The sequence below is a fragment of the Sander lucioperca genome, chromosome 10 (genome assembly GCF_008315115.2).
Source record: "Sander lucioperca isolate FBNREF2018 chromosome 10, SLUC_FBN_1.2, whole genome shotgun sequence".
Lineage (NCBI taxonomy): Eukaryota > Metazoa > Chordata > Actinopteri > Perciformes > Percidae > Sander > Sander lucioperca.
Window position 1 is genome coordinate 32,610,463 of NC_050182.1, and position 27,259 is coordinate 32,637,721.

The 27,259-nt window shown below is 40.2% G+C and overlaps 1 protein-coding gene across 1 annotated transcript; it reads left to right on the plus strand.

The window, feature by feature from the left end:
* The first annotated feature begins 22,098 nt into the window (after positions 1 to 22,098).
* irx1a (iroquois homeobox 1a) lies at positions 22,099 to 26,938 on the plus strand. Its single transcript, XM_031298650.2, has 4 exons — positions 22,099 to 22,636; positions 24,030 to 25,128; positions 25,441 to 25,516; positions 26,533 to 26,938. The coding sequence occupies exons 1-4, from the start codon at positions 22,394 to 22,396 to the stop codon at positions 26,606 to 26,608; spliced, it is 1,494 nt and encodes a 497-aa protein (XP_031154510.1). The 5' UTR covers positions 22,099 to 22,393; the 3' UTR covers positions 26,609 to 26,938.
* Positions 26,939 to 27,259: the final 321 nt, after the last annotated feature.

Sequence of the window (27,259 nt, forward strand, 5' to 3'; positions counted from 1 at the left end):
CTGCTAGTTTTCCTTTTTTGGGCGACAATACAAATTAGCGGCGTCTGCAGTTATGGAAATGTATTACGTCTCGCGCAAGCGCAGAACGTACTCTCAAGTCTGCGTCGCTTCGGTGTGTTCTTAGGCACTTTTTGGACCTCGGGGAGCCGACTCATCAGTCCGACTGCCTTTTCTGCCACCAGTCGGCCGTCGGGTTGGTGTGTCAGGGGCTTTAGAGAAAGAAATCCTCTCATCTTTCAAGGAATAAGCTGCACCATGCATGTTCTTTTAATAAGAGATTGCAAGACTCGTTTGATGCATGATGTGAGATGCAATGCAATGCATTTTGAAAAACCAAAATCCACTTTGACTCTGATGATGCTTGCCAACAAATAGCATAACTCTTTGTTCAACTTCCAGGTCTTGCTTGCTTTTCTTCTAAGATGTACACTATGTTTAGGGAGAGTTGTGCCTTCATTAATTAATGTCATATTATTTATTCAAGACCAACAAAGTCTTGAGTGTTCTCTTACGCCGACAGTGGAGAGCTCCGAGACATAGCTGGCAAAGAGGCCAAACAGAAGGCCATGAAAGTTTAAAAAATGTGTTGAGATAGACTGTAGACATCTTGTTCCAGTGGAGGGCTGTTGCTCTCCCTCCATCTTGCTCTTTCTTACTCTCTCTTTAAATCTGGCAGTTTAACAAAGACAGAGCGGACCTCTGAGAACCACAAGCTTAGCCAATTAGAGCACTTGAGACAGGCAAATGCCTCTCTCCTTTATAACTTGGGTTTACAGTTATGCTACAACTGGTGAAAATAATTGGTTATTAATACAATGGACAACTACCAAGGGCAGATTTGTGAGTATTTAAGCATGTATGAGAATGTGTCTAATTTGCAGCTGGTTATAAGCGTTATACTCTACAGTGGGGGCTGAGAGTATCAAGTGTCAATCAGAAATATGTCAAATTCTGCTGTTCAACCAGCAGCAGTTAGAATGCAGTTAAATGTGTACGGAAAACATAATTTAATGCATGTTATATTAACATTGCATATTTTCTTTTAATATGTTACACTATAGAAAAATAACAGGGTGGCAGGTGGAGGCAGCAGAGAGGTAGAGACAAAAAAGACACCAAATCAGTAGAAAGGTGAAGGAAGAGGATGAGCTCCTTCAGTAAAGCCTCAAATGCCTCATTATCCTAAGAGCTGCATCTCCTTATGACGATACTCTTTATCTACTTACAATCTCTTCCTCTTTGTTCTGCAGTCCATGGCTCATAACACCTTTTAATCTCCATATGTGTGAAAGGAGGGGGCTAGAATGCATGTTTGCATGGCTGTGTGAGTATGCCTTATTAGTGTGGTGCTGAACCTCTGGATGGGAAATTAATAAATAAAAGGTGGATATTAGCTCCATGTGTACGCTATTTTGTTTTTAGGGAAATTAGGCCTGATGGGCTTAACTGACGCAGATGATTAGTCCCTCATTATCTGAACCCTTTATCTCAACCTTGATAGTCAAAGCAGCCTATTTGTCTACTATCATTGCCTAGCTACCTGGTAGTTTAATGACAGGGTGTATGAGATTAATTAACTAAAGACTGTAATCTCGTTTACTGAACTGCTGTGATGTCTTGTTCATAAAGAGCTGCACTTGTGTGTTTTTTCATAATGCGTGTATGAGCACTTATGTATGTTCGAGTGCATAATAATTTGCATACAGTACCTGCAATGTTTGGTTCATGTATCAACACTTTGTCTCCCTGGCCATTTTGCATGAGGTACTTAACAGCCCAGCTGAAGAAAAACAAAGTTAGCTTAACTCAATATTGAACCCCAGTTTTGTGGTTGTGAACTTCCCCCCATCAGCAGTGGCCCTAGACCCATTTAGAGTCCCAGAGGAGAGGCCAAGTTAACGCCTCCGCTCCCCCACGGTCAGCTAATGAGAAGGGGCATGCAGTGCCACAATCCTCCTTTCTCTCTCTCTCTCTCGCTCAGCCCTCTCGGAGTGGAATCGATCCTTGATGTCAAAGGCCTAACATTTCTGGCCTACTCAGCCAGGAGTCCCGCACCCACTCCCCCAACCCCCCTCCCAGTACAGCCAAATTAGCAGACCCTGAACACATTAGAGCCTGGATAAGATAAAGGTTATTCTAAAGCTCTTTTCTTTCTACTTTAAATCTTGTACTTTTTGGTCTACAAAAGGACTTCTAAAGGACTAGAAATAACTCCAAGGAATACTTGAAATGGAACCTGTGGTGTGCAGCAAGGAACCATTCTGTGCCATTTACCGACCAAGTGCCATTGATACCATGGCACAGGATGCAGCTGACACAGCCTTTGTTATTTCCAAACTCCATTAATAATCTATGATCTCCTTGTGCTCCTTTCCTTGCCCCTAGAATGGTTGCAGGCTGTTTACATAAATTGACAAGGATGCCAAAAGGCACACTGCGATTTTTCAAAAGTATTTTAGCCCCCAGAAGACACGATAAAAATGGTATTTATTAATTGGATGGTATCCGGACTCTGTTTACGTATTTCATATTCATTTATTATGTTTTCTTTGCCCATCTATGGAAAGGAATTTGACTGACACAAATACATTATTCTATTTGTGTGTTATGTCCCACGGGGCTGTTAATTATTTGTTTTTCTTCAGTGGGGAAACTTAAAGGAAATACATCACAAGTCTAACACCCGAAGATGATGATGTCTGTTTTTTTTGTCTCCCTTTATGCTTCCCATTCCTAATGTCTCTCATGTTTGCATGTGCTCAAAGAAAATCAAACCATGATACAGTCGAATACATTAATTAACTGCAACGTTGATAAACAAGGCTTATACAGCAGAAAGCATTCAGTTTATCCTTTTAGGTCAGTCTGCGGTCTAATCATTTGTCGACAACGAGAACTCTGAGTTTTGTCAACAGCCTTCATGTTGAAATTCATCATTTTGAAGACAAAATATGGAGCAAAGAAATGCAAAGATTAAACTATCTATTTTGCCAGTTATTATTCTGAAGTAATGAATTCTCTGCAGGAAAATTTAGATCTGTATTTAGCTGTCAGGACCATTTTGGGTGAGGGATGATTGACATTTTTCTGTAGCTGACAAGCAGTGATTTGACTAGTCATATTTACTCCATCACTTGACAGGGTATTATGCTTCATGTGGAATATGCAAATGTACTCTTTAGCTGGGAAGAAGACAAGGGCTATCACTGGTGCAAAAAGAGTTATTTTTCCCTTCACTTTGTAGTCCAATGACAACGTAGATTTCACTTTCTCAAGTAGAAAGAAAGAACTTATGCCTATTTAGAGATTTACTAAACATGAAACTCCCAATACACATGCCTGAGCATAGACATACTTGCCATTCAGCTTGTTGTACTATATATCCAGTGAGGTTGTTGTAAATAGTATTAGGTACAGCAATTTCTGTGCTGCAAGAGCCCCTGTTAACACTGTGCTTGTTCTTTCATTCACTAAGGTTGGAGTAAAAAAAAAAAGTGAGAAAAAGAATCTTCAATTTAGTGAGCACAACCTGAGTCATTATTAGAAATGACAGTTGAACCTGATGAAATTGTATTCCCAATTGGAAAACCAAATTGCTATCAGACCGACATGATTTCCTTGTGCTAGGACCATGCTAATTCTGCGTCAAAACATCGGTAAATGTATTTAAAAGCTATAATAGCATTTTACCATGCAGTCTTCCTTCGCCCTCGTACGTGGACCCTATTAATCTGGAACTTCGATTTGCATGTAAATGTGGTCAACTTTCATATCATCAAAATACATGAGTTCTACACCATCAGAAGGCCAGAAAGCCATGTGTGTGTGTGTGTGTGTGTGTGTGTGTTTACATGAAAACGGAGCCTGCAACCTTGTGTGTGAATGTATGTGTGCTTGTATATGCACACGCAATTACAGATTGATATAGGTGCGTTTGCATGCGAGAATGTACCGTATATGAATGTATCTGTGCAGGTATGCGTGTGTATTGGATAGGGGAGAGTTTGGGGTTGAAATAATGCATTGAGGTTTGATGTGCGACTACTGGCATATATTAGGGATTTCAGAGAGGTCAAACTAGCATGGCAGAAAGGGTGATGAGATATGAGGAGATAAAAAGAAAAAAAACAAATCAATATTGCAATGTGTGTGTGTGTGTGTGTGGGTGTGTGTGTGTGTGGGGGGGGCGGCAGGGTGACGCAAGTGCTGGAGAGGCATGAGAGTGAGACTATGTGAGACTTGATTGTAGCACCATAATTATTGAAATAGGCGGAATTGAGAGTTAAGACAGAATTTTCTTATGTTTGCCGTCTTTTACTCTTTTTACTCGTAACTAAATGTCGTCAAGTGTGTATTAGCTGTGAGAGAATGTTAGCTAAGATTTTACATCCCAATTGTGGTGCAATCGTGGTGAAGAGAAGGAGTTTATAGGACTCTCCAAGTTAAAGAAATTCACTTAGAAGCCTTTGCCTTTGTATTCACCTGTTGCTGGAAAGACGCAGCTGAGCCATTCTGATGTGAACAAGTGTGCTGCTGCAAGCATCACCCCACCATCTGCTTCAATGACTACCAGATATTAGTCTTATTAAGGATGAATCTTTTGTTTTTGTCACAGCTTTGCATTTACATATGAATGTTTAGTGTATTAGTAGCCCACTCTTTATGCACAACACTGTATTGCATTCCATTTTAAGATGTAAGAGGTGCTAACATGAATGGGTGGGCACACCAACTTCTGCACTCTGCCTTATAGTAAACCTCTAATGTAGGTGCTTCAGTTGTCACCATGGGTACCCTTTCCAAACCTTCCTCCCAAGCTTTTACCTTCTCTTCCACATTGCATCCGACTTTCTTTATGTGGTAGCATAAACCGTTCACCTGCCCTGGTTCCCACATTACCAACTGTGAAGTCTCTATCCAGAGGGAATCAATCACAGAGAGCGACACAGCCAGCCAAAGTACTGTCTGTCTTTGAGAGGATGTAAGGATAGATAGATGGATGAATAGAATGGGGGGGAGGGTTAAGAGGAAAAGTAGAATTAGGAGGCATGGATGGAGCGGAAGAGAGGATCAAGGCACGGTGAAAGGTATGAAAAGAGAGGATGAGAGGAAGGAGACAACGTGAGGGAGCGATGGCGAGAGGGGTCGGGAGGAAGGGAGACAGAGAGGGAGAGCAGTGCAGGGAGCTTTAATTGGTCCCTCTATCCACAGATTCATTTCATGTGCTGTTTAACTTTTGTGAGGCTAACTTAGATCAGGCTTCTACAGCTGTTTGCTACAGCAAAGGACAGAATCTTTCATTTCATAGTACTCAATGCCCACTCTCCACTCACAGAAAACAGTGTTCACAATCACAACACAAACTAGACAGATTTGTGCAAGGCAAATAAAGTATGTCATACTCTCTGTGAAGTTTTTTTTTTTTGCTTTCATCATAGTGATATGTGCATAGACACTTGTGCATAGAAGAATAAAAATAACATGTAAGTAAACATCCATTTGGTTAAACTCTAGCTCTGATGAATGACACAGAAGTGATTTAATATTGATTTAACATACACCCAGTTGATGGAAGCTTTTGCTTAACGATGGGTAGAATAGAAAATGACCTAAGAGGCTGCATTGATAGCCACAATGGCTAAACAAACAAGGGAAACAGATTTAATGAAATTGAGAACACTGTCATCACGTCATCACTTTGTTAAATAAAACACGTTGGGGCTACTTTGGGGCTACTTTCAGACTAAATATGATACATGAAGACCAAAAGCACAAAGTGTGTACTATATGACTATAAGATTTCTCTATGGAAAGTCATAACAGAGACAATTACAGTATGTTATCCTTTGCTTCAATGATTGGTAGATAAACAGTAAAAATGCCTGGGCCCTCTGTGTTTGCCATCTCGCTGCATGTAGCCATTTAGGGGAACGACAGGGCTGCGTTGTTTTTACCACTTATTAACAAAGATGTTACCAAAATAAACCAAACAAGAGAATTGTATGCACTTCCTCCTTATATGAAATAAAATGTGTTATGATTACAATATACATCTCACTATAGATAGTAATGCATTCCTGTAGCATAGTCTATGACCAATGCTGATTACTTTAAGGATGTCATCCCCACCATTGGATTACTGTTATATCCCACAGGAGACAGGGAGGGGAAAGATAGGGACAGAGAGAAGAAAAGAGGAGAGAGACAGAGCACTCACTAAGAAGGCAAACCTACTTTCCATCATTATCCTGTAAAATATCATTTGATTGGCTGCTCAGTGGCAGGGGCCCCTGGTGGCTGCAGCTCTGTCGCCGGGGCTAAGGACGGAAACACACAGCTTTTCACTTTTGCTGTCAAAACTAGCTTTGCCCAAATGGTATCATTTTAAATGCCATGACAGTGGAAGGTAGAAGGAAGTGTGATGGGCCTAAGGGTATACATAGACCCCATATGCTAGTGACACTGATACAAGTGTAATTCTAGACTATTAGAGTGACACGGGAGATCCTCCCAAGCCACCCCCACACACACACACACACATGCACACACACACACATAGGCACGCACGCACACACACACACACACGCACGCACACACATGCACACACTCACACACACACACCCCCCAGATCACGAAGTAGCTGAAGGGGGGGGGGGCGGCGTATGTGGTACAGGCTGTCATGCCATGAAAATTTAAGAAATTCTTTAACCTGGCCTTGCCTGATCCCCTTCTCCTTTGAATATTTTATAATGCCAAAATGATTTATTAACTTGAGACAGGTACAGCTCAGTAGGGCCAGGTAGAGCCACAGGGACAACAGCGGGGTAAGACCCACAGGGTGCCGCATCGATCAAAAGACAGAAGAATGATTTCTACCTATTTTACAGTGGATGTGTTTTCAATAATGCTTTCTTTTTCTAATGGAAGTAGATTGGAAGGGAAAGAATAATTTATGTTTCAATGTAAGGCCTCCTCATTAAAAAAAGAGAAAATAAACATTTTAAAGCTAATTATAGTGAAGGTAAAAATAGAGAGGGACATGTTCAAGTATTTGTCTCCATCTAAACAAACGTTTAACCTACGAAAACAAAATGATGAAAGTTTCTCACAAAATACACATTTTAAACTAAAGTTTATACTTTCTACATCTTTGTTTTTAATTGTATTGTATAGCTGGAGATGGTGGCTTGCATATTTAAACCTTTAAACCTAGTTAATGGGACTTGAGTATGGCTATCTTCCACAGTAAAAACAAAATAAAAACACTGTATATATATATATATATATATATATATATATATACACACTAAATGATGTACACACACACACACACACACACACACACACACACACACACACACACACACACACACACACACACATCAACTTATTTTGTAGCCTGCTGTTTACAGTTTCCCATTCAGACTAATAGCTAATGTTTATGATACAATGAATCCAAATCTGTCTAGGAGTATTTCCCTATAATTCCATCTCTTTTTATGGCTCATGATTGCCAGAGACACCGTTTGGCCAACAATGTCACAAAGGTCACTGAGCAAGGGTGGGCTGGGAGGAGAAATATGGCAAGCAGACACTCGATACGTCAACGAATCTATGTCGGAGAGAGAAACAGGAAATATAGAGAGAGGTAGAGAATTTGATGTACAAAGAAAAGATACAAAGGAAGAGGACAGGAAGAGAGGGGAACCGAATGAAACAAAGGAAATGACACGACCAAAGAGAGATAGAGAACCATGAGCAGATAAATGAGACAGAAAGTAAGAACCATCGAAATGGAGCGAGGGTGAGGGAGCAGTGAAGCAGATAGTGCCCATGGGAGCCAGTGAGAGAACAAAAGCAGCCCTTCTGCTAATTGACTGCAGAATTAGCCCCATCTCCCCCAGTGGGACTGTGGAGAAGCAGTGGCAGATGGAGGCAGACTGGACACCAGAGCAGAAAAAAGGCCTGCAAAACCTGCCGTGAAGCTGCCCACAATTGTGGGTCACAACACCGCAACACGTTCCTTGTTTAACAGGACATGGCCAAGCACAGAGAAAGGACTGAGAGGGCTAGGAGGGATTAAAAAAGGTCAAAAGAGGAGGTTGGGACTGCTGGACAAGGGAGGGAGTGAGAGGAGAGAGAGAAAGGAAATGCAGAATCAGGAAAGTATTTTTATTTTTTTTTTCAGGGTGAGTTCACTCTGAGAAAATAATCGTCAGATTTATCGATGTTGAAAATAACGCCTTGTTTCCACATAACTTTTTATTTACTAGCATTTGAATCCTCATGATGTGACTAAATTAGGTTTTAGTGAGCCATGCCTATGAGCTGTTAATTTGTGCCTGAGCTGTGTGCATTGTTGTTTATGTCTGTGTTTCTTTGTCTGATTTTAGATACCTACTTTGGTCTGTACAGCACTTTGGTCAACGTGGAGTGTTTTTAAATGGACTTTATAAATAAATTTGACTTGACTATTATGTGAATTTCTTACCGAATTTCGGAAAAACATAGGATAAGGGATACACTTTCCAGTTACAATACCCTTACAACATAAATACACAAACCTCCCTAATGAGAGTGCTAATTAAAGAGCTAAACTGTTGTAAACTGCAAAAACCAGGACCCAAACTTTAAATACAAACAAAATCATTTGGTATAAGTTAACAAAGGTTATTGGACTTCACCTAAAAAAAACTTTTAATTTAATCTTTGCCTGTTGCTCTGCCATGGCAGAGGGATGTGTACTGGTATCAGTATATTTGCAAAGTTCCTAACAAGCTGGTAACAATTAGCAGCAAAGCTCAATATACGAATACATTTGCTAAGATGTACTTATATAAAAATACATACATACATTAATACTGCATTTTCTTGGATCATGGTCTGTGATTTACAAGCATCTTAAACGTCCATAAATGGGAAAATAAACTATCGTCACAAATTATTTATAAATTCATCATTTTCTCATGTCAAGTTTCAGAGCTTTAAATAAATTATTAAAATCTGAATCAATAACTCCCCAGATGTCAGGTTCCAAAAACCTGATAAAAGGATGGATGACTGTAGTACACACACACACACACACACACACACACACACACACACACAAACACACAAACACACCACCCTGCATAACCAAGTAGCTACTGTTACTATGAAGTTGAATTACATTGCTCAAAGCACTATTTTAAAGTGCCAAAAGCAGTCATTCCTCCTTCTAGGGATTACTCTGAGGAATGTATTTACAGTTTCTTTCTCTCATATAAAGGCTGTATGGAAATCAGAGGACTACAGACACCACTCATAGGCTGTTTTGAAATTCAAAGAAGGTGTGGAGTAAAACTATATTGTCCTTTTGAGGATGCAGGAGGATGCTTTCCATTCTGTGCTGCACCATGACTGTCATAGTAATCTGATATGACAAATTCACATACAGTAGATTAGCTGCCGGTGGTGAAAGCCAGAGCGGTTAATATTTGTTGATGTTGCTTTTATCCAGCAGGTCAGGTGTCCCTGGGCTGTGGTTACCCTGACGCAGAGGAAAGGAGAGTAACGGAAAGGATAAAAAAGGAAAAGGAGAGGAACCTAAAGGAAAGGAAACCTTTTTTTTCTGGCAACCAAGAAGAGTTAAAAAAAAAAAATCTCAGGGCCACTGGGCCTGCTCATCACTTTATATGCTGTCAAAATCTTTGATGTTCCCCAACTCTTGATGTCGGGGGCTATGAAAAATGCTTAGCTCAATTTAAGCCTCTCGCAAAAAAGGGCTAACAACTGTAATTAAATCATTAAATTCTTGTCTACGCTTCACAGAGCATAGAGTAAATTAACTTCCCACCAACCTCATTTTCAACTTGAACATGAAATAATGATTTTTTTTTCTCCAGCTCATATAATTACAAAGCTAACATCTGATAGAGTCAGCATCCAGGGGGGATTATCACATGCATGAGTATTAGACCTCATTACCAGCTTGACTGCAAAATTATTACATCTTGTAATTGGATGGTGAGATTTATACACAGATTGGCCGGGTTTCTGTAAGATTGTAATTACAAGCTTCATTGGTTTGCTACTTATCGGAACTTCACAGAGAAAACAACTGGTAAAATGAAATGAGCATTTCATTAACCTATCGCCTTATCAGGGGAAAAACCTGTGTAACGTTCATGTATGCATTAACATAAATAGGATCATTCATTCTGCCGCCAGATAGCCTGGGCTGGAGTTTTATTTTCTTTCTTTTTTTTTTCTAGGCAATGAGGGTGGAGGGTAGAGAGAAAGAGGGTGGCGGCGGTGGTGCTGGTTTGATTGCAGTCGGGGCGGGAGGGGAGGAGGTTGGTGGCACTATTCATTCATTTTCACAGAGTTTATTTAACCTTCATAATCCTGTGTTGATGGGGAACGGAGGGAAAAGGGACACAGAAGGAAAGAGGGGGAAGCGATGGAGCCATGGGGAAGGGGAGGGCTGCAAAGGGTGAGTGGGAAAAGGAAAAAATAATAATAAATTAGTTGTCTAACGTTACAAGGGATGAACTCAATATATCTATTACTTAAAGACTAACTGACTGTGAAAGTGCTCATTTCACGAGAGACGAGGCAGCGAGCTGGCGGGTACTCATGGGGCTCTGAGGTGGCTGCTCTTCTCCTTCTCTCTCTCCCTCTCTTGCTCTCTCCCTCTCTCATCCCTCCCTATCTCTCTCTTTCCCTCTCTCTCTCCCAGCTTTGATGTTTCCCCTTTCACTGTTAACAAACTCTGACCGTGTTCCCCTCTTGCTCAAACACAACGGCAGGTGCAGATTGGATGCCCACATAAATAACCTCCTCACACAATGACACCAGGGGATCGATCTAGAATTTGATGGGTGCTGCTGCTCATACAAAAGGAGTGTGTGTGTGTGTGTGTGTGTGTGTGTGTGTGTGTGTGTGTGTGTGTGTGTGTGTGTGTTAAGATGGGGTGAGCGGAGAACAAATGGGGACGAGCAGGATGGGACAGAAGGAAATAAGGTGGAAAAGGGGGTAACAAGAGTGATAGAGGGGCAGGGAGGAGGAGGGGGGTATAAAATGGTTCAATTACAAGCCGAACACTATTTCTCTCTTCTTAACAAGAGATTTCATGGTGTGGGCCAGTGTTTGGCAGAAACAGCTGAGTGCCACTAATGCTACAGCATTACACTGCGCCAGATCAGCTGGCCCCTTTTGAGATGAGAGACAGTTGTTATTGAACTTCATTGTCCAGATTGGTTTCTTTTTCAGCTGGGATCAATGATGCTTCAACATGGGCGTGATGTAAAAAGCCGTGCTGCAACCTGCCACCCACCCCGAGTAGCACCATCACCGAACTTGGAATAGAAGAGTGCACCCATGTTCCTTTAAGGGCTTTTTGATTTGCTCTTGTATAGGTGAACCTTTCCACAGTAAACGCGGTCTAAAGCCTGCAATCCAATCCAATCCAATCAGATATCTAGCAAGCATGTTATCTAATAGAAAATTAAAATAAAGGTAACATTTGAATGACTGCCCAACACACTTCACATCACATTCTACATTTTGCAGGAACCCAGTAAGTTTTGACAAAACAAAATGTTCCACTTACACTCAAATGTTTGAGAGTTTTGATGTGTTCTTCCAGCTGAAAATGAAATAGCTGTGTTGGGTAAGGTTGGTATGGTAACCAGAGGGGAAAATATGCTATGACACATGAGCCACATCTGCAAGTAAGTTTTATAAACTATTTTGATTGATGGTATATCATGTCATATCCACGTTAACGGGGTGGCTGGTGACTCTGTACACAAACAACGAGATGAAACATCACAATCACAGCACAGTTCTGTCATCTTGTGTTTTGAATGGGCCGAAAATGATGTATTTGATTATTAAAAGAAGTTAAGGTATCAAGGAAACCAAAATAACTCACAGTACTGTATTTATTGCTAACATTTGTTGGTTGGAAGCCACTGAAATCTGAATTACAGCAAAGATAGCCAAACCATGAGCCATTGTAAGAAATAAAGTGCCTGCATGCAAAGTGTAATATCAACTATTGTTTCTGATTTCCACGCACAGAAATATACCGTAAGCATGATGTGAATCATGTCACTTGTAGTGAACTAACTGTGTTATGAAAAGCCTTCACTGACATTGTCAACAAGAGCAGGTACAACCATAGACATTATATAAACTGGACCAACAGATCCCGTTGCAAGACGTAGATGTGACGTGAGCAACCTGTCTGAAAGTTGTAAGTCTTCTGGTAGCTGTGACAAGAGAAATCTCAATCATTCCCAATCTTACAGAGACGGAGAGCGTAGGTATATGTAAGGAGATAACATAGGCACAGGCTAATTATTGCTAACTAAAATGCTAGTTAACATTAGTAATTAAACTTAAACAGCTAATGTAAGTCGAAACTGCCTGCGAGCTTCTCCTGTACTATACGGTAATTCCTCTACTATGCGACAGTAAGTCGAGTGGTTATGACACAATCGTTAGCCTATTTTTACAAAAACGTCTGCTACGGAGCCATAACGTGAGATACAAGGTAATGGAGCCTTTTATACATTGTTGTGTTTCTTTAGAAATAAAAAATGGACAAATTACACGCTTCAGATGTAAAGTTATTCGCTGTCAAAGTGGCGCCAAAACGAATGACAGTCAATGGAATGCTAATGAGAGGTGATGGCTTGGTAGCATCAAAATGGCGCCATAGGAGCTACGCGTTCTGGGGAGAGGCTTACCCCCTTGGGTACAACCCAAGAAACCAATCAAGGCTGGAGACACTGACTTTTCTCAGTTATTGTCGACCAAACACAAAAAATGTGCAGTTCAAGGCAATGTCATTATTTCATTTTGAGATTCTGAGCTAAATGAAAGCTAACCAGACACAGAATACAACAGTTTGGTGCTAAATACACATCAAGTTTTGAACATATTTGTATTATGACTATGACTGAACTGTCATTTAGCTAATGTGTTTTGCTCTAAATAAGAATTCAAATGATTGACATGTTGTGACAAATAAAAGGGTACACAAATACATACATTGTTGTCAATGTGTCTGTGTATAGCTCCTGTTCATTGTTTCTCCTGACGAACTTATCTGAGCCACAAAACTATCCAAACGTCTTAAGCATCACCAAATGACATATCTAAGGTTGTATACTCTGGGGCACTGAACCGGATTCTTTTTTTAGCTCATATTGAGGCTTGTCATGGTTGTCTAAACAGAGAAAAATATGATTCCATTTAGGTTGTCCCTGCTCAGCTGCAATGGGAAGATCTAATCTGTGCCACAAAGAGCTAATCTAACACATAAATAGCCTGTAAACCCTTTTGGAACCCTGTTTATTTGTTAGGGTGTTTTCCTCTAACAAGCCCCTCCCCTTTCCCAGCTCACAGGGTCTATAACTCATTACTGCATAAGTGAATTTGACAGACTGCTGTTTTCATCTGTGACCCCATAACACCCAAGGCTAGAGGGTGGGACCAATGGTTACCCCACTCAGGAGCCATGATGACATCAATAATTACAATTCAAATAGTAGTTTGTGGTCCCACAGCTGTCAAGAACAATATCCTGTGACATAAATTGGTCAGGTGAAAGTTAGCTGTCCACTGAAGTAACATGCACATGTTCTATATTTGGGACTGAAAAGGAATAGCATTCATACCTAAAAAAAGTCTGACTTGTTTTTTTTCTCTCCAGTGTTTTTTTTTTAGGCTTGTGTGTTATAACCAATTAACCACTCCAGGAAGTGAAACCCCAAAGCAACTGAAACAGAGTCAGTCTGATCAGTGATCAAGGTGATAGCAGTGTTGTTAAGAGTGAGAGGCCAAGGCATCCTGGGGAGCATGTCCAGTAACAAAAACAGCAGGTTTCAACTACTATCAATAGTTAGTACAAAGACACACCAAAGCAAATAGCAGCACATGATAACAGATAAAAGAAGCAGCCTCATTAAAATTCCATTTGTCACGCTTTCTGTTGATCATTTTATCTATAAGTCTATCCCTTACACCAATATCAAAGGGTGCAATTTCAAAAGAATACTTCAGTATACAAAAATCTTCTTCCCCAAGAAGTCTGCTCCTTAAAATTCAATTAACAAATAAACGTGGGAATTGTATCATCTGAAAGCAGATTTGCATGCTCCCGTTTCTGAGGCAGCAAATAAACATTTGAAATGGGGAGACTAACTCTTATGAATATTTCTGAGCTAGTGTTTCAAACCAATGTTTGAGTCTCCCTCATTCCGATTTAGCATAAAATTAGACGTGGGACAAAAAGAAGACTTTGATATTGCTGTTTTTTTTGTCCAAAGCCTTTCACACATTTACTGTACTTTGCATACATCTGCCACTAAATTGTGCAGATGTGCGCATACAGTACAGACTGGGAGTCTGGGGCTTGCAGCCTGTTGGCTCAATACTCAAAATAATTCAGTCGATTATTCATGGAGAAGTTTAAATACCAAGTAATGGAATTAGTTTGTGAATTGCCAGAATGGTTAATTATCTTCTGCAGTCTTAGCTGCTGAATTGTACAGTGTGTGTGAATCTATATGCAACAGGTTTTAAATTAGAACATGTTCATAGTCAATGAAGGTAAATTAAAATGGTGATGCTACTTTAAATTAGGAGAATGGGAAATCTTCTCTTCTCTAAACTCAAACCTTGAAGTTCTCCTTGAGGTCGCTTACTGCAGTTGCAAATAGCTGTGCTTACAATGTTAAACGTCCCATTTGAAAAATAAATTTCACATAAAAACACTTTATAAGTTCTTAATGTTAATCCTCTTGGGTCAACACTGCAATGAAACACTCTGCTCAATGCAGTTAAAACCTTTTAAAGGCCAGTAAATGCTATACTTCCTCTTTGTCACCCCACTCTCTCTCTCTCTCTCTCTCTCTCTCTCTCTCTCTATCTCTCTCTCCTTGGCTAGCTATAGCTATTCATTAGCTCCAGCCCCTATGGCAATGAGAGTCTTTAACCTCCATTAGATCTAATGTTGATATGTTTCCCCAGCAAAGAGCCAAAACAATTAACACCCCTTCTCACATTTCTCTCCCCTTGGCCCCTAACCACATCAAAATCTGGGCCCACCCGTTCATTACCCACCCCTGAGAATGCCCTTGGGGAGGAAAAAAGTCAGATCCTTGGCTGTTGTCTTGTGCATGGTATGCAGTTAGAAGCCAGAATGAGTTAAGGGAAATGTGTCAACAATAATTTAGAACTGTGCTTTTTCTATAACTTTGCATCAACGTGGCAGCGAGCGATACTTATTTGGATGACTTATATCATGATAATACTTAATCATGATGAGGTAACACCTCCTGAGCTTAGGGTTTGGTTGTGTTTTTATATATTTATGATACATTCAACAGCAGTGGTGGTGGTGTTCTTGCTGCAGTAGCCTATTATTATTGAACTACCTTACATGCATCTATTTGGACCTTTTCCAATGCTTTCTCCTTGAAATAATATTAAGCCACTACTAATTTGCAACAGAAAATATGTTTTGAGCAAAATGTAATGAATCCCAGATTTTGCTGTTTTTATCAACATAATGACGACGAATTCCCAAAATGCTGACACTGCACATATCTGCAAATGTCTAATGATGATGTATTTTGTTTGTTTTTGTTCTACAAAACCTGCTCACACACACTAAAGCATGATTCAACTTTTGTATGGTTATGTTTGGCACTCACGACACTTGGTTAAGATGAGGGAAATATTCTGGTCTCGGTCTGATAATTAAAAAGACAACAATGACTTGAAGCACAAGACAGGGCATGTTCTATTTATTAACATTAAACTGAAACCATGACCTTTCCCAAACTTTGCTCATACAAGCTCAACAAGTGCTCATATTATGCTCATTTTCAGGTTCATAATTGTATTTAGAGGTTGTACCAGAATAGGTTTACATGGTTTAATTTTCAGAAAACACCATATATTTGTTGTACTGCACATTGCTGCAGCTCCTCTTTTCACCCTGTGTGTTGAGCTCTCTGTTTTAGCTACAGAGTGAGACATCTCACTTCTGTTCCATCTTTGTTGGGAGTCGCACATGTGCAGTAACTAGGTAAGGACTACCAGCTAATCAGAAGCAGAGTATGAGGGAGTGCCACGCTAGCAGCTAGGCGAGCATTATGACGTGTAACAAAGTGACGCACGTTTGTCACGGAAGTAAAGGCTGGACTACAATAGAGCTGTTTGGAGCAGTTTGTGAACAGTGTTTTCTGTTGTCCCTTTGGGGTGGACTTTGGGCTTTTTCACTTTGTAAACCTATAACATGCACAAAAAGCTCAATAAAGGCAAGGGAAAAAGCCAAAAAGCATAATATGAGCACTTTAACCAATAAGCTTTTGTTGCCTTAATCCAAACACGTGGAACTTAAATTGCAAACCCCACTGTCAATATCAAAGTATGTTACCTGTAAAAACATAATTGGCTAAAGAAATTAGTAGTACGTAAACCCATTTGTATGATAAGAGGGATCAAAAAACAACAAAGTAAATATGTTTATTTGATCAAAATCTGGAAGGCAATCATTTAGAAAGTCCTAACCATAAGGATTTGCTTTTAACATTATGCAATGCACATGGTTGTCTTGAAGCCTAGCTTGAATTAACTAATTAACTAGTTTTTGGCAAATGCAATCCATGTGATGTTCTTACCTTTTAAATACATTTTACCTACCTAAAGAAAAAAAATCAATTTGAATGAATGTCCATTTGAAGCCTTCAGTGCTTTAAGATCCTTTAAGGGCCCAAGCAGACTGATGCCCCGACATTCTAGTATTGTATCATCCAGTGGTGGAATGTAACTAAGTACCTTTACTCAAGTACTGTACTTAAGTACAAACTTGAGGTACTTATACTTTACTTGCGTCTTTTCTTTTCATGCCAATTTCTACTTCTACTCCACTACATTTCAGATAGAAATATTGTACTTTTTTACTCCACTACATTAATCTGACAGCTTTAGTTACTAGTTATTTTACAAATTAAGATTTTTGCACACATAACACATGTAGTTTATAAAACACTATGTTTTATTATAAATTAAACTGCCCAACAATATAACAGCCCACAAGTCTAGCTGAAATAATAAGCCAAATAAACAAGACAGAACTGTTTTCTAAAATGTGGGGATTTTTCTGCATTGAATACTTTTACTTGTAATACTTTAACTACACTGTCCTGATGATACTTACATACTTTTACTTAACCCTCCTGTTGTCCACGAGTCAAATTTGACTCGTTTTCAAAAAGTTCCTATATCAGAAATGTTGGTTTCTTTCAACCAAATTGTCAAAAGAAAAAACGTGGATGGTTCCATATACAATGCTCTTCAAAAGTAAAGTAAATGATCAGCTCACTACTTTCATTGAATTTGGGTGTTTTAGTCAATTCTATAGCATTTGAAAAATAACTGATAAAAGAACGTCAGAAAAAGCGCCGAAAAAAATGGAAAAAAGTGACAAAAAACTTGGGAAAAAGTGACAAAAAACTTGGGAAAAAGTGACAAAAAACTTGGAAAAAAGTGACTAAAACGTCAAAACATTTCCAAAACATCAGGAAAAGCGACAAAAGTGTACAAAAAAGACAACCAAAACATTGAAAAAAGTTAAAATGTTTACACAGAAAAGCAAAGTTTGATGGGAAGACAACACAAAGGTTAAGTAACATTTTCAATGCATGACTTTTACTTGTAGCAGAGTATTTTTAATGTGTGGTATTAGTACTTTTAAAGTAAAGGATCTGAATATTTCTTCCACTACTGTTGTCATCTGAGGTCAACATACTGTATTTGTTACCCTGTACCTGTTGCAGGACTAAGCATGCAAAGCAAACGGTACTGCATCTAACTGCTGCAAAGTAACTTTAAACTTAGTAGCGATTTGAGCTCAGAAGCTCTTTGTCACTTTAAAACTGGGGAACACCACCCCCCGAGTGTTTAGCTGTCAAGTGCATAACGTCTTGACCTTCTAAGACCCAGAATAGACCTCTTTCATTATCCAGGAAATTCCTAGTTCCCTTACCTATAGGTGTGGTGCAGTTGTCTGGGTATCAAATGTCTCACAGTAACACCAGTGGCCCTCTGACGCTAACCCACAGCTAAATAGTCCAGTTGCTCTGACGCAGTTCAGAGAGTAGGTTTGGAACCATGCGTGAGTGTCAGTGAGTATGCATGTTTATGTGTGATGTTAAAGGGAATAGGTCTGACAATTGTGATGGTCCATTCATGTCATTGATATCCATCTAAATCTCCTCTCTTCAGGGCGAAAAAGGACTTTTGGTTTTAAACACTTAATTTGGTAATCTGCAAGAAAAGCACAAAAGGTACATTCTGCGGATTCTTAACCTTTCCTCAACTTTGGCACTCCCAGAGGCAGGAAAGGAGTATCTTTCACCACAGTTATTAGTTCACAGAGACACCCTTGACCTCTGCGCTGGTAGCCAACTGTCAACATAACTGCTGTTATTGTAATGCAGGTTCACTCTCTTTGACTTCTATTGGAGTCGTTCAGGTCTATGTGTTGGCCCAGTTCCTAGAGGCCCAGGTTCAAATATATCAGTTTCAATTCAACTGAATTAGGCTAAATTATAAGACCACATTGCTATGACCCCCATACTCACATTTTATAGTTTTAACAACCATAAATAACATCAACATTCTTGGTAAAGTACAACAGGCTATTTTGAGTGACATTATGTAGGTGATATTTTCATCAAAAGTTAAGAAAATTGTATACCTTTTAGAAAAAAAATATATGACAACGATTATAGCTTCGGTCATTTGCTGCAAAACAGGACATTTGTGTTTACATATTCATACATGCATCTTCTTGAGAAAAAAACCTTTAAAAAATGTTTACAAACATCATAAAACCTATCTTGGATATGATTTGTAAAGCACTGCTCTCATTTCTGTTTTGAAACAGTCAACTTTAAAAAATGTTAACTTTACTTTTCTGTATTAATGGTTGGCTATCACGTGTTTTTTGTTTTGTTTTGAATTTTCAATTAATAGAATACCTGATATGTTTGTGTTGTCATTTACGCTACCATTTATGCTCCCATTTTTTTTTTCTAGCTTGGACATGAGTGGTGTCTACCCTCCAACATTTACTGAGGATATTTCTGTTTCTTTTGATGACATTAGAGATTCAAACTCTATATGCTATCAGAGGGAGAGAGGCGTCACTATTCTATGATCTCTTTATTTTAGGTTTTGTAGGTGACAGTTTGGGTGGATGTAGCTGAGCTTACTAACCATTTTACACTCATCAATAATAAACACATTGGTAATATACTTTTTTTTCTGCAGACGGCAGATATCAAGAATATAAAAGTGTAAAAATAGGTGACAGGAAATTTAAAATGTGGAACACAGGCTGTTAAATAAAAAAGAACTGTGTCCACCACCTGAGTGACTTTAGAGACTGTGGCCATTGAGGCATAACAGCTTATGAAGAGCCTCCTGTAGATTTACATGATAAAACTCTCTAATATGAGCAGCCTGAGGATTTTCTTTTCTTTTCTTTTTTTTCTTTTTTTACAAAGGGAGAGAGTATTCAAAAAGTGTTTAGTTATAACGGTGTGTGTGTGTGTGTGTGTGTGTGTGTGTGTGTGTGTGTGTGTGCGTGCGTGCGCGCGCGCGCGCGTGCGTGTCTGTGTGTGCGCGTGCGGATAGGCCACAGATGGTGAAAGCCCGTCTGTTTCGAGGAAATACATTGGAAGTGAACGTGTTGTGGACAGAAAGGGATGGAGGGCGAAATGATCCGGAACAAAGTTTGTTCTCTCTCTCTCTCTCTCTCTCTCTCTCTCTCTCTCTCTCTCTCTCTCTCTCTCTCTCTCTCTCTCTCTCTCTCTCTCTCTCTCTCTCTCTCGCTCTCTCTCTCTCTACCTCTCTCCCTCTCCGGGTTGAAGCTAAGGAGCTTGTGTTGTTAATGAGAGTTTAACAAGATCCAATAAATCAGTTAACGGTGATGGTGTATTGCCCTCAACACGTGTCATTGTTTACCAAGAGTCACAAAAAAAAATATTTTTCAAAAAACAAAAAACGTTTTCTTTATTGAAAACATAAAACCCGCAAAACCAGTGTATAGTAGCAATCTTATAATTCAATATTACTGATAACATGACGCATTATTACCATTATTATTATTAAATCGTTGCATTCCTTTATTCTAACATTGGTCATCAAGTCCATTAATAAGTACTTTTTTTACTACGTTTTCTCTAATGTCTCTTTCATTTCTATTTAGAGAGATTTTCAGTTTCCCTACTCACAGCCCCCCCACCCCCCTACCCCCCTCCACCCTCCCTCCTCCACCAACCCACCACAAGCACCATATTTAGCCCCCTGCACACATTTCCAGCGGGTTATCACAATTGCCATTCCTCCCCTCCTTTCTGATGTGTTACCCAGATTACCATCAGTGGCCCTCAGATATTTTTAACAGATCCTCGGCGCTCGGCAATATCCACTCGGAGCCATCTGGTGCAGATCAAAATCTACTGACTTCTTGGGCTTCAGTCGTTAAAGCATTAAATCTAGATCTACAGAATACCTCTTCGTTGACTCGGGAGGTGGGTGATATAAGAATCAAATCAAATAAAAATAGAACTGTTAAAACATGAACAGCCCCCTCTCGTGAGCCACATGGCTGTGTCAGGAGTGGGCAGCTATAAGGAAAGCAGAGGTTACCGTCCGAGCCTTTTCTTTCTCTGAGCTGAGGAATGGATAAGGGACCAAAAGCTACAGCATCTGATTCTTTTTCTTTTTTTTTCAACTCTTGTGGAATTATACATTTTTCGAAATCCTATTTTATAAAAGAAAAGAAAAAAAATGTAAAGTTGTGCTTTTTTAGGATTAAAAAAAGTCACAGTTTTAGTGAACAGGTTTCTGAACCGTCACGGATAAATCACTCTTCATGCTCACTTTTTTGAGTTAATGTGTTGAAAATGAAGTCAAGACGCGCTTTAAATTAAAAAAGGGACTCAAAATGCACAACGGTAATATGTTGTGGCGCGTCCAGGGACCAGCAGACTTTAACAGCCTGGTGCCTTCGGTGTTTGGTTTTTTCCTCATTCCTTTTCACTCAAAACAAGGAAACGTGAAGTGGCTCTGTTGTTACAAAGGACAACAACAATCTGGTTTAAATCCACACACACACACACACACACACACACACACACACACAGACGCGCGAGTGCAGATGGAAAGAGGGTGAGAAATAGAGAGGGAGCATTTGGCCGATTAAACCTTTATAAAGAAATCAAAGAAAACAAACAGAAGTCAATAAAAACGGGCATAATTAATAAATCATATGGAGAGATGTGCATGGTTTTTCTCAACTTCTTTTTGACTTTTGGAGGAAACGCTTTTCGGAAATTAGCTATTTAATCTTTAAACTCACATCGCTGTGACATGGCTGAAATATAATACTTCATTTCTTAATTTATTAATTTGTTACATGTATTAAAATAATTGATTTTAGAAGGCCTCAGCTCAATAAACGCATTCAAACTATTATCTCGATTTAACAAGTGCATACGTTTTGAAAACAGATGAAGAACACTGCAAAGACTAAATACCACTTGGAAGAAGACTCTTTAGGAGTAAATGCGTCACTGTGAATTAAATAAACGCACCAGCAGCCCGTGATAGCAAATACTAATTCCTCTGCGGAGAGGGATTTTCCCTCTTTAATTACAATTTCAATCTATTCAAAGTTCCTTCTTCTGACGGGTTTACTTCCCCCTGTGTCGGACAGCTGTAAAATCGTGTAGACAGGTTGTCATACAACAATCAAAGCCTTCGGTGAATGGACTCTATTGCTTGAACATTTAACATACAATAAGTCCAAACACGGAGGGAGAGAGAGAGAGAGAGAGAGAGAGAGAGAGAGAGAGAGAGAGAGAGAGAGAGAGAGAGAGAGAGAGAGAGAGAGAGAGAGAGAGAGAGAGAGAGAGAGAGAGGCCCCAGCCAATGTGCTCACTCTACATTCACATTATCCACATTGCTCCAAACGAGGAGGAGCTTGCAGGCTCAAGTAGGGGATGCCAATCAAAGCATCAACTTCAAATTGTATCTGAGAGATCAGCCTGGAGACCTCAGGGCCAGGCGCGTCAGTCGGAGCGCAATTGTTGATCAGATCACATCCAGCGGACTTTGCGCGAGAAAAGAGAGGAAGCCGAGATTTAAGAGCGGCTTGTTATGACTGCATACCATTGTATGTCTGTAGTAGCTGTGACTTTGGCTTGAACACTTTCCCTTCACTCATCCGGGTTCTTTTTTTCTTTTTTCTCTCGCACACTTTTTTTTTTACGCACAGTTTTGTCGGACGATACAGCCGTGCGACTATTCGGCGGTGGAGATGTCTTTCCCCCAGCTAGGCTACCCGCAGTACTTAAGTGCCTCCCAGGCGGTGTACGGGAGCGAGAGACCGGGAGTGCTTACGCCTTCGTCCCGGGGAGGGAGCACCGAAATCGGGGGAAGTCCGTCCGCCACCGCAGCGGCGGTCACCTCGGTGTTGGGCATGTACGCCAACCCGTACGCACACAACTACAGTGCTTTCTTACCTTACACCAGCGCGGACTTGGCACTTTTCTCACAAATGGTAAGAATTCATGTTGTTTTTTTTGTTTCTGTTTACGGGTCGGCGTTGCACAGACGATTGTTTATGCTTAAGGTTCCCAGCTCTGTCTGAAAAAACAAATAAATAAATAACCGAGAAAAGCTGGGTAATCCCAACAAAACGAGTTAAGAAATGCCAATGCATTCTAGTTTGTCTGATTTTTTAAATATCGATTGCTAAATATAAGTTAATATTTTCTCGTTTTTGTTCACAGTTCAGTGCTTTGTTTGGCTGAGTTACAAATGTGAAAAAAAGTTTGAGCTGTGACTATACACGCAAACAAGAAAAAAATGGGACACAGAATGATTTATTTGTTCATAAAGAAACATATGTAAACAAAAGATTTAATTCACACAAACCATATGGTAGGTATCTCATAATGTTAGAACCGACGATTGCCAAGTTTAAATAAATTTCACGAAAGAAGAAAAAAACACCCGTTTAGCATGTAAGAAAGAGTAATGAAAAAAGTTCCTTCCCATCTCTTCCCCCCCCCAATTATTGTTTATATCAGATCGTTAGAAATAATCTCCACCATAGAACAAAAGCTTAGGCTATAAATATGCAATAAGTTTTAATCATGTAGGCTTTGTTTTGCTACAGTATCCTGTCATGGTTGAATGCCACGTGGATTGTTACTCTGTAGATGAAGATTTGTCAGAAATATTTTGGCCTCAAATACACCTGGTGGTAATAGTTAATTTGCAGTGTGTTAATGTGTTGGCAAATGTGTGCATCGGGCCCATAGGCAGTGGCTACTGCGCTAAAGCTTTAACACAAGAGCTGTGAACCGATCGATATGTTTGAGTGCTGTGCCCAAAGCAAATATAACCGAGCGAGTGGAAGTGTGGCACGCTGAGAAAACTTCACTTAGGCCTTAAAAAGTGCTTTGACATATAGCCTGGGCTCCTTGAGGAGTGTGGAGGGGGAGTTTGGCAAGTAAACAGAAATGCCATAAAGCTGGCAGCTTACAAGATGTGTGTTCACAATGATGCAACGAACTTTCTCTCGTCCTGTTGACTTCATTTGTTCCCTTTTGAGACTGCCATGTATAGGCTATGAATCGGGTTTGCTAATAAAAGGTATTTGCCTTGGAGTGAGCATTTGTGCAGGCGCAGGTGACGCAGGCCTAGCATGTTGCAAGTTGAGAAGCTTGTTTGTGGAAAGCTCAGTCAGGTGTAACTCTTTTTCTTTTCTTTTGACCTGTTTGAGTTGCAGATATAGGCCTACACAATGGTCAAAATGCATTTGAGCTATATTGTAAACAAAGAAAAATGAATATAGTCTCAATGCAATATTTTACAATTCAGTATATGGCACTAGTTATGCATGTTAAATGTTACACTATTATACAATGTTATCTTTCATTTTGAAGGGATCCCAGTATGAGCTGAAGGACAGCCCTGGCGTCCATCCTGCCAGCTTCGCAGCCCACACGTCTCCGGCCTTCTACCCGTACAGCCAGTTCCAGTACGGGGACCCGGCCAGGCCCAAGAACGCCACCCGGGAGAGCACCAGCACCCTGAAGGCCTGGCTCAACGAGCACAGGAAGAACCCGTACCCGACCAAGGGGGAGAAGATCATGCTGGCCATCATCACCAAGATGACGCTGACGCAGGTCTCCACGTGGTTCGCCAACGCCAGGAGGAGGCTCAAGAAGGAGAACAAGGTGACCTGGGGCAGCAGGAGCAAAGAGGACGGGGAGGACGGGAACTTGTTCGGCAGCGGGGACGAGGCGGAGAAAAACGAAGACGAGGAGGAGATTGATTTGGAGAGCATAGATATAGACAAAATCGACGACAACGACGGGGATCAGAGCAACGAGGACGATGATGACAAATCCACGGAGGGGAGCAGGGAGCACAGGGGCGGCGTGGGCGCGGGGGGGGAGCTGGACAGCTTGGAGAAAAGACGGGCTTTCGCCCTGCAGGCCCACGAGGCCTTTGACAAATCTAAGAGCACAATTACAGCTCACCCAGGGAGTAAGGAGAACTCGGACGGCAACAACAACAACACCAGAGTTTTGTCCCCGGATAGACCCGGGAGTTTTCCTCTCCCGTCTAACAATAAGCCGAAAATATGGTCTTTAGCAGAGACAGCCACTAGTCCTGATAGTTCATCTCAGAAAGCCACGTCCCCGTGTGGCCCAGCGGCCACCACTCACACACCAGCGCCGCACCACCAGATCCAGACCCACCCGGCCTTCCTGCCCAGTCACGGACTGTACACCTGCCAGATTGGGAAGTTCCACAACTGGACAAATGGGGCTTTCCTGGGCCAGAACTCCCTGCTAAATGTGAGGTCGTTTCTGGGAGTAAACCAGCACCATCACCACCACCACCACAACCAGCAGCAGCAGCACTTGGCGGCCCAGCAGCAGCCGACTTCAGTGGTGGTGTCGCCGGGAGCAGCTGCAGCAGCACTCAGCAACGACAGCAAGGCCCCGGCAGAGACACACAGTCCCAAGCACATAGGTAGGGGAACGCTCGCTGCGCGTGCACGCGCATACACGTCACATACAAGTTTTATAGGCTACTGAACGGAACATAACGTGTGTTACATACATAGGCCTACATGTTTCTTTTGTATATTTAATTATAACAGCAATGCACTGTGAACACATGCACGCACGAGTAGGTTACATAAACACACTTAAATCCACCATGTTCACATACTGCATTATCACAACAGTGGGCTCATTTTTAGTTCGACATGTTCACACAGGCATATATTAGCAGAAAATATCGGCCATTATTGATCCAGCATTTGACTTATTTCCTTTTTAGAGCATGAAAACGGTGTACGGTCTGATTCCCCTCCAACGCAGATCCTGAAGTCTTCCTTTCGACCCATCCATGACAGGTGAGGCAACTTTTTATTCTTTTGCTCTTGTTGATTGTTGGAAACACGTTGCCATAAGAAAATGACCAGCCCCAGCCTTCTATTGAAATTATACATTGAGAATTATTGCATCAATCAAAAATATAAACCGATTTAGGCTTTTTTTTCCAGCAATGTAATTTATATAATGAAAACAACTAAAATATGCACGGGCGTTAGGAAAGGCCTTGATGACATTATAACTCCAGTACATATTCAACAAATAAATACGATTATAAAGGGGATGCAAATTATTTTACGAATTCCAGTATATCAATCTAACTTTTATGTCTGGCAGTTTTATTTTTATTTTTTATTTTTTAACAACAGTGGTAAGACTACAAAATAAAATAAATAAAAACACAGTTTGCTTTGCGGGTGACAGGGGTCTTGACTCCCATCCCACACCCCCTTTAATTCCTGCCCTCTGGGGAGAGTGTGGCTACTTATCAAGTCACCGAGTAAAACGGGCTCTGTCTGGGCTGTGTGCTTTCCCTAAAGACCCCTGGGAGAAGCCGGAGCCCAGGGGAGCGCTCTTACCGAGAGGGGGAGAAAAAAAGTTTACCTCTGTTTCAAGTATTACAAAACACCCCCTCTCTGTATGCAATAGGCATATAGAAAGAACAAGCATTTACGGGAATTAGAAATGTGGGAATGGGATTTTTTCCCCCACACATATATCATAATATAGTATTTTCAAGTAAAATAATTATTATGTATTCTTCATATTATTCATATTATTATTCATATTCATATTCATATTATTATTCATATTATTATTCATATTATTATTATTATTATTATTATTATTATTATTATTATTATTATTATTATTATTATTATTATTATCAAAGAAAGTAAGTGAGGGATTGGAGAGGGGGACTGCAGTCTGTTTTAAATCAAAGATGTTGAGCCAGCCAATTGAGATGCATATTGAAAGCCGCTGTCCCAACACGGCGGGGGTATTTATCTATCTTTCTGTGTTATTCTTTCTCCAGATCCTCTCTGCCTTCCAGCGCCAGGAATCCACAAGACGCCACGCAACGAGTCCTCACCGCTCTCTCCTCGGCTTGATCAAGACTGTTGGGTTTTTTTTCGTGCTTGAAAAAAAAAAAACACAAGAAAAGAAAAAAATAGGAAAATGACTTTTACACTCCCTAAAAAAGGACACTGAGAAATAATAATGCAGCGTAGCATTCAGTCGGTACAGAACAAATGGCGTAATTTGGTAATATCCTGTGGATGGATGGATTACTTCCTCTATTGTTGTGTAGCCTATAATCGCGCCTATAATGTTACTCTCTCTCTCTCTCTCTCTCTCTCTCTCTCTATCTCTCTCTCCACTTTGCCCAGTCAGGCTGGGACATTTTGGTAGGCTTTTTACTTTATTATTATTATTATTATTATTATATTATTTTATTTTTGTCTCTATCTTGTGTTTTTGGTGTCCTTTCTTTAATGTAAATACCAAGTGATTTAAATTTGTAAATAGGAAGCGTTGAAGGAATTTGTCCAGATCGTATATTTTGCCTAATAAACTAAATGAAATTATAGAGAAAACCCACGAGTATCCTAAGCCTATATTTCTTTTCTACATGGTTTCAATGGTAAATTGGTTATTATTATTATTATTATTATTATTATTATTATTATTATTATTATTACTACTACTACTACTACTATACATGGCATTATTTGAAAAGAAAACGTTGGCCTTCTACCAAT

Bases quoted from the DNA above. Each gene is read 5' to 3' on its own strand.
- irx1a (XM_031298650.2), top strand. From the start codon at position 22,394: ATGTCTTTCCCCCAGCTAGGCTACCCGCAGTACTTAAGTGCCTCCCAG. The intron at 22,637-24,029 runs GTAAGAATTCAT...TTCATTTTGAAG, and splicing joins TGGCACTTTTCTCACAAATG to GGATCCCAGTATGAGCTGAA. The intron at 25,517-26,532 runs GTGAGGCAACTT...TTCTTTCTCCAG, and splicing joins TTTCGACCCATCCATGACAG to ATCCTCTCTGCCTTCCAGCG.